At 26.6% G+C, this 10,957-nt stretch overlaps 1 protein-coding gene across 4 annotated transcripts in view; it reads right to left on the bottom strand.

Moving 5' to 3' along the window:
- Nucleotides 1–958: 958 nt before the first annotated feature.
- The window catches only part of LOC117177221 (homeobox protein Meis1-like), a 77,544-nt gene continuing 67,545 nt past the window's right edge, over nucleotides 959–10,957 (bottom strand). For 2 of the 4 annotated variants that reach the window (XM_033367773.1, XM_033367775.1), the window contains one exon: nucleotides 6,362–7,357. In XM_033367773.1, the coding sequence (XP_033223664.1) occupies nucleotides 7,007–7,357 (351 nt within the window). In that variant the 3' untranslated portion in view covers nucleotides 6,362–7,006. Of the gene's footprint in view, nucleotides 1,939–6,361; nucleotides 7,358–10,957 lie in introns of those variants that run through there. The other 2 variants (XR_004467680.1, XM_033367774.1) reach the window with 2 other exon arrangements.

The following is a 10,957-nucleotide window of genomic DNA, read 5'->3' as shown; positions in this document are numbered from 1 at the left end:
GACATTAATGTATGTAGCAACAAATTTTATCCATATTATACCAATAATACGAATAATAGAGGATTGGAATTTAAATACGAATTCTAACCTAAATTTTAGATCAGATTTTTAAATAGTAAATATTTCATGTACAAATTAATAAAAATTTACTTTGAATTCATTTTTGCTTCAAAATAAGTCCAATTAAGTTTATAATCTTTTGAAAATCACAATAAAGAGAACAATAATTGTTGTTTTTTTTTAAAAGTATTTCTGTCAAAAAGTGTTTTTTCACTATATAATATGTAAATTTCATCTAAAACACTTTGTTTCCAATAAAGACTTATTTCTATTATCCAATAAATAGTTTAAACTTCACAAAAAAATGGTTAAAACACTTATATGCACAAATAAAAATTGCATCTTTAAAATCGTGCCTATTCTTTCTAGTTCGAATTTTTGTCACCAGGCGGCAAATCGCAGTTCAACCATTTCCAATACTTTCATTTAATTATTTCTTTAAATCTTCTCGATATTTAACTTATTTTTTAATAGTTTCAACGCTTTTTAAAAAATAAATTGGAATGTTCCCTCTATTTTTTTGCAATTGTGCACGATTATAAAAATCTCATACATTCAATTTCGAGTGAAATAAATGTCATAAAAGATCACGACAGTTATTTCACGCAAAACTGAATTTATGGGATGGGCAATCTCCCACCTCATCTCTGGTACTCTATAAATAATATATATCAGCGGATAAAAATTGTAGAGGCTAAATTTGGAGATGATTGTCGAGGGTGAAGGAAATACAATTTAAAATTCTTAATCTAAGAATGGCATGTGCGTTGTCATCATCGTGTCGAATCTCGAATCGTATCGGTCCTAGGAAAGGGGGGGGGGGGGGGGGGGGGGGGGGGGGGAGGATATTAATCTATAAATAATTAATAATAATAATAATAATAACCGTTCGATCTCATTAGTGTAACAGTTCGGTATATTTTTTATGTACAGCAAGTACCAGCTCCTCAAATGCGGTACATGCGCCGAGACGACACTTAGAGTTTAAAAATATAATCATTATATACTTTACTTTTGAGTAGCATTATATTATCATCATTATCATTATCATCTTCGTTATTATTATTATCTTGGAGGGACAGCACTTTTGCTACGTCACGACGATGCAGAGGTAAACAAGGCCCAGTGGGCACAAAACCACAAAAATCCCAAGAACGTCCTTGGGTCGTTTCTAGGACGTCCTATGTCGGCACAATCAAGCACATCAGTAATAATGTCCTAAAAATGTCCTCAAGACATGGGACGTTCTCGGGACACTTTTCGTACTGAAATTAGACGTCTCTGGGACATTCTTGATTTTTCTTTTGTTTGCCCACTGGGAGACTACGCGTGGAAGTTACCACACTCTTGAAATGGCACAAAAACGAAGAATCCGAGATTCTAACGTCAATGACTTCGGAGAAAACAAAAAACAAAAAAAAAATATACCAAAAATCGCGCGCGCACATTTCTAAAAGTCTTAACGAGGTACTTTTCCATAATTTTTGGGTAAAATCGGACCGTGGAATTATGACTATTATTTTATTACGTAGCTTTCTATCTTGAAACTGCGGGACCGAATCGAATTCGAAGATGAAAATATCACGCTGTAATAAATAGTTAAAGCTGCTCAATTAATTGCAAAAACGAAGATATTTGAGAAGCTTTTACTGTCCTTAAAACAAGATTTGACTAAATGGGAGAAAAAAACTTGAAAAAAAAAAACTTAAATTGATCAAGACAAAACGAAATTTTAAGGAATGCCATGCATAAAACGTGTGTATATGTACAACAAGCAGTTCGTTCTTCTTTCCTGTTTCTCTCTATAATTACACGCGCATTCTTGATCCTACTTTTTCCAGTGGTGACGGTATAAAATGAAAACATCTTGGTTCAACTCTGTAAGATTATAAACAACATTTATATAACTAGCGAGTTCCGCCTTATGTTTATCTCTCTATCTATTTGAAAAATAATTTCTTTTTCTTAGTTACGTATTCGTGAAATTGGTGTGGCCTTTCAATTATATGAAGAGAACAATTAATCCCAACTATTGCACAAAATATGTCGACCATCGATTCGACGAATTAAAGTCCATCAACATCGCAAAACAGTCATCCAAAAAGCACTTTCCCATTACTCCAGCTTTGTATATCGTCGTCCATTCGATAAGGGACCGTACTTAAATTACGTAATTTTTGCAAATTCGGAAAATTTTCCACCTAAAGATTATCTTTTTAATTGTCAATTTTATTATTTTATTAAAAAGTGAACAATTTTTTTAAAACGACATCCTTTTTGATTCAGGATTGCTATAAGAGAGTCTGGTTAAAAAATTCCAAAACTTTTCCAAGTTTTCCAGGCATAATTTTGAAAAAATTTCTGATTCAAAACAATTTTCAATCATATTTTTATGAAAGTAAAAAAAGTATTCTCTAATCATAAAAAATATTATTTTTTTGTTATTACTTTAAGAAAAATTATAGTCGAACTATTTATGCCAAGATTAGGATAACATTTGACAATAATAGTAATCTAAAAAAACTCTGAACTTTTGAACAAAGTTAAAATAAAACTTTTAGATCGTAAAAACTAATAAAATTTTCTTTATCCAAATTTACCAAAATTTAATCAGTTCACGAATATATTCCTCAACATATTCCAATTTTTTTTAGTGCTTTTTTGCTTTTTCTATTGAATGTTCCAATTACTTTTCATTTAATTCTTACAATTTGTTTCATTTTGAGTTTTCCTTAAGTTTTCTTTTCTAATTTTCTAATATAGAATTCGCTATAAAATGCTCAATTATTAAGACTTTGAAATAGTGACGATTAAAAAAGTTCTAGTCATTTTTTCCAAGATTCCATGACTTTTGCAGGTCTATTAGCAACGCTGCAGTTGTAAATTCAACTGATTTGTTAAAAAATTCACTTCTTTTCGCAACAAAATGTAAACTTCTGTTCTAAAATTAATATTCTGTTGCTCATCAGTCAACTGAAATCTTTATTGGATGAAAACTATTTTTTTTCTGGAAAATTTGTCTTTTTGTTTAAAATTCCTATTTTTGTGTTGAAAAGAAATTTCAAATCTTTTTGAATAAAAATTCAACACTTTTTTTGAAAACCTGGATTTTTAAATTAAAAATCCGCCTGTTTTAGTAGAATTTTTATTTGTCTTGGACAAAAATGCAACTCTTTGTTTGAAAATTTAACAATCTTGTTAAAACAAATCACACTTTTTCGTTGCAAATTTAACTGTTTTATTGAAAATTCCTCTTTTGGGTTGAAAATTCAACTCTTTTCGTAGAAAATTAACCTTCTGTTTAAAATTAATTTTTTTTATTCCTAATAAGCCAACTGAAATCTCTTTTGGATAAAAAATTTTTTTCTGAAAATTTGTCTTTTTGATTGAAAAGTTTATCTTTTCTACTAGAAATATTGCATCTTTTTGGATAAAAATGCAACTGTTTTGTTGAAAATTCAACTATTCACTAGAAAATTTACTTTTTGTTTAAAATTCATATTTTTTAGTTAAAAAACAAATTTGAAATCTTTTTGTATAAAAATTCAACACTTATTTTGACAGTTTGTATTTTTCATTTGAAAATTCACCTGCTTTAGTAGAATTTTCATTTTTCTTGGACGAAAATGCAACTGTTTGGTTGAAAATTTAACAATCTTGTTAAAAAGTCACACTTTTTGATTAAAAATTCGAAAATTTAACTATTTTTTTTAATTCATCTATTTTAGAAGAAATAAAAATAAAAATGTAACTATTCGGTTGAAAATTCAAATCTTTTTTTTGAAGACTGTCTTTTTAATTAAAAAATTTAACCTGCTCTCGCAAAAATTACATATTTCTTGGATAGAAATGCAAATATTCGGTTAAAAATTCAACAATTTTGTTGAAAATACTTTTTGCTTGAAAATTCCGACGTTTTATTCAAAACTGACCTATTTCTTAGAAAAATTTAATATTTTGGTGATGAAAAAATGAACTAAAATCTTTTCTCGATCAAAGATTAACTTTAAAAAAATTTGCTGTTTATTAAGAATTTATCTGTTTTAGTACAAATTTCATCTTTCTTGGATAAAAATGCAACGATTCGGTAGAGAATTCAACTATTTTGTTGAAAATTCATTCTTTTTGGTTGCAAAAATTCGTCCTTTTGGATTTAAAATTCAATTTTTTCGTAGAAACTTATTTTTTGTTAAAAAAAATCATTATTTTGATCTTGAAACGTCAACTGGGATCATTTTTTTCAAATTATAATTCAACTATTTTGTGCAAAAGTCATCCTTCTTTATTAAAAAAAATTACCCTTTTTTTTAATTTTTCCTTTCTTTTTTAACAGAAAATTCAAATATTTTCTTCTTCACTTGAGTATTTAACTAGTTTGTTCGAAATATTTGGTAAATTCACTTTCTTATAAAATTAAGTAAAAATTTTTAATTAAAATTAAAAAAATAAAATAAAATCTAAAAATGATTTAAAATTAAAATGTAATTAAAAAATTAATTTAAAATTAAATTACTTGGGTAAAAGTTAAACTACATTATTAAAAAATTTTATTGAGAGCTTATGTCTTTGGTTGAAAATGTAACTGTTTGGTGGAAGAGCTTTTTTTTGTTAAAAATTAATGTTTTAACTGAAAATGTAACTTTTCCATTTTTTTAAAGAATGATCTTTTTTAGTTGAAATATCTCCTTTTTTTAACACATTTCTTTTGTAAAAAATTAATTTTTTGCTGAAGTCATATTTTTTGTTTGAAAATTCAATTTTTGTGGCAAAAATTTATCTTTTTGTTTAAAGGTTCAACAATTTAGATAAACTTTTACTTACTTATGAGTGAAAAATCTTCATTTATTAAGAATTCGTCTGTTTGGTTTACATTTTTTTTTTCGTACTTATTTCATACTTTTTCATAGAAATATAAACTATGACACTTTCTTGTTGGGCATTTCACTTTCTGGTTGAAAATTCAAGTATTTTGTTAAAAATGTAATTGTTTTGTTGAAAATTCAATTATTTTGTTAAAAACGTAATTATTTTCTTGAAAATTTATGTATCTTGTTAAAAATGTAATTGTTTTGTTGAAAATTCAAGTAACTTGTTAAAAATGTAATTATTTTGTTGAAAATTCAAGTATTATGTTAAAAATGTAATTATTTTACTGAAAATTCAACTCATATTGTTAAAAATATAATGATTTTCTTGAAAATTCAAGTATTTGGTTCAAAATGTAATTATTTTGTTGATAATTCAAGTATTTTGTCAAAAATGCCATTATTTTGTTGAAATTTTAAGCATTTTATTAAAAATGTAATTATATTCTTGAAAATTCAAATATTTTGTTCAAAATGTCATTATTTTCTTGGAAATTCAAGTATTTTGTTAAAAATGTAATTATTTTCTTGAAAATTCAAATCTTAAAAAAAATGTATGTCTTTTATTGAAAATTCAAATATTTTGTTGAAATTTTAAGTATTTTGTGAAAAATGTAATTATTTTCTTGAAAATTCAAATATTAAAAAAAAACTGTAAGTCTTTTGTTGGAAATTCAAGTATTATGTTAAAAATGTAATTATTTTGCTGAATATTCAAGTATTTTGTGAAAAATGTCATTGTTTTGCTTAAAACTCCAATATTTAAAAAAATGTAAGTCTTTTGTTGAAAATTCAAGTATTTTGTTAAAAATTTAATTATTTTATTGAAAATTCAAGTATTATATTAAAAATGTAAATATTTTGCAGAAAATTCTAATATTTGAAAAAATGTACGTCTTTTGTTGAAACTTTAAGTATTTTGTTAAAAATGTAATTATTTTGTTAAAAACCTAATTATTTTCTTGCAAATTCAAGTATTTTGATAAAGACGTAATTATTTTGTAGAAAATTCAAGTATCTTGTTAAAAAAATATCTTTTATAGTAGAAAATAAATTAATAAATTTGATCATTTTAAATTTGTATCTGAAACACTGTTTTATTCCTTCCTAAAAAGGTTATATCTTCAAATTATTATACATGTTTAAAATCTTGGAATATTAATCATCAAGGAAAATGTCAAATAAATAATCAAGAAAAAGTCAGGCAATTTTGAAAATAAACTTCTCGTACACCATTTCTAATTAAAGAGGACATCTAAATCATTACGTAATTTAAGTACAGCCCCTAAATATATAATTTATCTAAATTCCTTAAAAACTGTGACTATTAGGAATTACTTCTCTACAAAGTTCGAAGAATTACTCGGAGTAGATTCCTTACAAAGTCTTATAACTTTATGATCAAAAACCATTGAAGGAAGCGAGGGCATCTTGTGTAAAAGAAAATAATAAAAATCACGACTCTGCTTCCCTTTTTTTTTTGTTGTTATCACCTGCAATACTCGCGTGAAAAATTTATGCGACAGCAAGAATGACAAATATTTTACACTCTATAAACGTCATTAGCTTAACGTTCTAGAAAATGAGGGCTTTTGTTTTAGTTCGTTTTTTTTCTTGTCAAATTATCTGCAAATAGTAGTGCTTCAGTCAATATGCAGATTGGGGGGCTTTAAAAAATATCGACAGCCTCTTAAACTGCACCTACTTTGACGCTCTTTTGTGCGTGTCACTATTTCTTTTCAAGAAAAAAAAAAAGAAAAAAAATAGAGATATTAACCTTGACTACACCTAGTTAACGGTAGTAGTGTCATCAGGCTTCTACTTTACATGGTAATCTTTCAAAAAACGGTCCCTTTTTCGAAAGGGATTGGCGGAGATCGATCGATCGACGGCTGCTGCTGCTGCTGCTGCTGAAAAGCGTGATAACTTCTACCCAAGTAATCACTCATTATCGCAAGAATAGTTACGTATATGACAGATAAAGCAACAAAATCAAACCTCGAATTCCTTAATACTGAAGTGAGCAAGTCGAATTCAAGGTACCGATCAAAGATTGATGATATTTCGCTGATCGACGGAGGTCAGTGAAGGTCGTCGTCGTCGTCGTCACTGTCGTTGCCGTCTTTACTCCTGTCAGCGCCGCCTCCCTCGCCCTCGCTGGAAATCGAGTCACTGCCCGAATCATCAGACTGCCAGCCGACTTGCTGCTGATGAAACGGCTGCTGCTGCTGCTGGGACGACGACGAGTGTTTCGAAACTTTGTTCCGTTTGCCAGGTCTCACCTGGAGAGGTATTCCCTCGGCACTTGCGCCATCCAGCATTGGCTGCAAAATTCGACGTCGTGCATTTATAAACCAATTGTTTACTTGAAGTAGAGTTAGGTTGGTTTCGCCTGCAATTTGACGCTTCTCGTCCTCCGTGGGGTAAGGGTGCTGAAAATAAAAACAGAAGAAAATCTATTTTCAGTTTTAGAAGAACAGAAACATTCACAAAAAGCAGGTTTCGGACTCACTTCGGAGATGGAAAAATAAGCGTAAATAGTAATATTGTCGACAATTTTCAGATAGGAATTTTTTTTATTAATTTTTTTATTATTTTAGGTAAACCGGCCATTAATGGCACGACGTCCTCCGTGGGGTAAGACTGCTGAAAATAAAACAGAAAAAATCAATTTTCAGTTTTAGAAAACAGACAGATTTATAAACAGCAGGTTTCGGAATCACTTTGGAGACGGAAAATAAGTGTAAAAAATAAAGGTAAATAATAGTGTCGACAATTTTCGGTTAAGAATTTTTTTTCTTATTTAAGGTAAACCGACCATTACTGGCACAACGTCCTCCGTGGGGTAAAGGTACTGAAAATAAAACAAAATACAATCTATTTTCAGTTTTAGAAAACAGAAACATTTACAAACAGCAGGTTTCGGAATCACTTTGGAGATGGAAAATAAGTGTAAATAGTAATAGTGTCGACAATTTTCAGTTAACATTTTTTTTTTATTTATTATTTAAGGTAAACCGACCATTACTGGAACAACGTCCTCCGTGGGGTAAGGGTGCTAAAAATTTAAAAAAAAAAAAAAGAAAATCTATTTTCAGTTTTAGAAAACAGAAACGTTTACAAACAGCAGGTCTCGGATTCACTTTGAAGGCGGAAAATAAGTGCAAATAGTAATCGACAATTTTCGGTTAAGAATTTATTATTATTATTTTTTATTAATGAAGGTAAACAGAACATTACTGGGACAACGTAAAAAGTGTGTCCAATACTGGGACAATAATAAATATCGTAGTGTATCTTTTATATTCCAAAGTAAATTATAAAAGTAAAAATGTTCTATTATTTTTGAATTTCGTTTAAATTTGTTACCACTAGTTATCTTTGTCCTGACAAGTTATAAATTTAGTAAAAAATAATAAAAAATATTCCTCAAAATGTGTAAATAAATTGCTACAAAATTCACCATTTTTTTGCATTTCAAAACTTTCCGCATAACTTTTACAGCATTGCATTATTGAAATTTCCTACACTTTTGCCGTGTATTTAATTATATGTCGCAGTATTATGTTAGTGATATATTAAAATTATTGTTTATAAGACACAATCTTGCCGTTCAATTGATTATTTATTCTGAAGAAGTTCTTCATAGTAGTTTATTGAAACCTCCCATTCTAACCTGAAAGTTTTCCAACTCCTCAGGTAAGTAATGTAATATAGTATCTCATACATTTAATTTTTTAATAAAAATTAGCAAGTATGCATTAAAATGTAATATTATAGATTTATATTAAACAATAATAAGATTAATAATATTGATTTACCTTTTAAGATAAATTAAGTAAATTAAATTTTCTATTGAAAATGTATATTTTCAAATCAAAAATATAACTCAGGTTGGTCGTTTTAATCGATGAAAAAAATGCACGGTTTTTTCCCGGTTCGCAAACATTTTTCACAGTCAATGAAATTAAAAAAATCGAACTCTATTCTAAACATTTTTTCATTTAAAATAATAAACAATTAACAATAAACTAAATTTACACGTATAAAAAGAAAGGTACTAACACTTTTCAATTGAAATTTTTTTAATGAAATGCAGATTAAATTCCAAAAATATAAATCCACGTTAACATTTTCAATACTCTAAATTAAAGAATCATGCAATGAACTTGAAAAGTATTCAAAATTATATTTGATTAATTAATTTTATGCTAGACAAATTAAAAAATTAAAATTGATTTTTTTTTAACTTAACCATTTTTTAAATTAGAAGTTAATTATTTTCATTTAAAATAGTTTCAGCATCCCTCAAAGACATTAAAATTTTATTTCAAAATATTGAGAAATCTAGAAGTGATTTTATATTTTTCTAAATTTAAAATCATTTTTGAAATTTTTTCGAAACATTTAAATATATTTTTAAAGGAATTGGATTTTCCTGCAACTTTGAGAAAATCCTGCAAATTAAAGAGAAAATTCTGAAAATTTGAATTTATAAATAACAATAGGTACACTTATTATTTGTAGAATATTTAAAGAAATTTTAAGAGATATCTAGAAGAAACAAAATGCAGATTTTTGCAGATTTCAAACAAATAATTTTGAATTTTTTTGAAAATTGTGAAAGGCTTAAAAAGAATAAAAACATTTTCTTACGATTCCTAGGAAAATTGAAAATGATTTTTCATTTTGAAAAATTATTGGAACAGAAAATTTCAAAAGATTTTAAGAGATTTCCAAAATGATCAGAACAGAAACTGGAAGATTTTAAGGATTTTTTTCTTCAAATTGCAGGATTTTCCAAAAATTGTAGGAAAAAATCGTATTTGTATTAAGACTTTCGAATTCAAACAGTTACAATCTGGAAATTCTCAAATTTTGAACGGATTTAGAATCGTTTTGCCAAATCAATTATCGATCAGTATTTTATACTTTAATTATTTAAAAAAACTGTTGAAATCAAACTTGGGAAAATATTTCTTCTTAAAATTCGTAAAATTCTCGGTTAAGAAATAAATTCAATGTCATTTCCCGATCTCAGAAAATCCCCAGTGATTTCCTGGTTTCCCGGTTCAGTGGCCAACCTGATAACTGTTTTAAATAAAACTCATCATTTTGACTTGAAAATTCAATAGTTTGGTTAAAATTTTATTTTATTTCTTGACTGAAGACTTTTTTTGATAAACATTTGAACTATTTTCTTAAAAATTCGTCTTTTTGGTTCGAAAAAGTATCTTTTTAATTATAAATTTCATTTTTCTTGAGCAAAAATGTAACTGTGGTTGAAAATTAATCAGTTTAGGTTGAGGCTTCGGCAGTTTGATTGGAATTAGTCTTTTTTTTAAATTGATGCGACTACTTTTAATATCTAATTAAAAAATAAAAAAGACTAATTTTCGAACAAAAAAGATTAATTCTTATCAAAAACTATAATAGTTGATATTTCAAACAAAAAATGTTTTAATTATAAATTAAATATGACATGATTAAAGATTTTTTATTTTAAAAAAATATTTCACCCAAATTGTTGAATTTTATACCATAATTTCATTTTAAACGAAACAGTTGCATTTTTCTCAACAAAAAAAAATTATTTTATAATTAAAATGATAAACTTTCGAACCAAAAAGACGAATTTTCAACAAAATAGTTGAAATATTAATAAACAAATATTTTTCAGTCAATAACATTTTTAACCAAATAACAAAATTTGTAACCAACAAATTATTTGAATTGTTCAATACATTTTTCAATTAATATATTAACTTGAATTAAGATAAATTCTATTTCAAAATTTACTATTAAACAGTTTAATTTGCAAGTAAATTGATAATATTATTCTATAATATTAAATTTTAATGTATACTTACTAAATTTGAATACAAAATTTAATTTATTCAGTTTTTGGTTAAGAATTTTTTTATTGAAACTTTTATTATTTGGTTCAAAATTGAATTATTTTACTCAAAATTCAACAATTTTGTTAAAAAATAATACTTTTTGGTTGAAAATTCAACTGTTTTTTTATTTCT

The sequence above is a fragment of the Belonocnema kinseyi genome, chromosome 7 (assembly GCF_010883055.1).
Source record: "Belonocnema kinseyi isolate 2016_QV_RU_SX_M_011 chromosome 7, B_treatae_v1, whole genome shotgun sequence".
Taxonomy (NCBI): Eukaryota; Metazoa; Arthropoda; class Insecta; order Hymenoptera; family Cynipidae; genus Belonocnema; species Belonocnema kinseyi.
The sequence above is the reverse complement of the archived record's forward strand: the minus strand, read 5'-3'. Positions and strand labels throughout refer to the sequence as shown.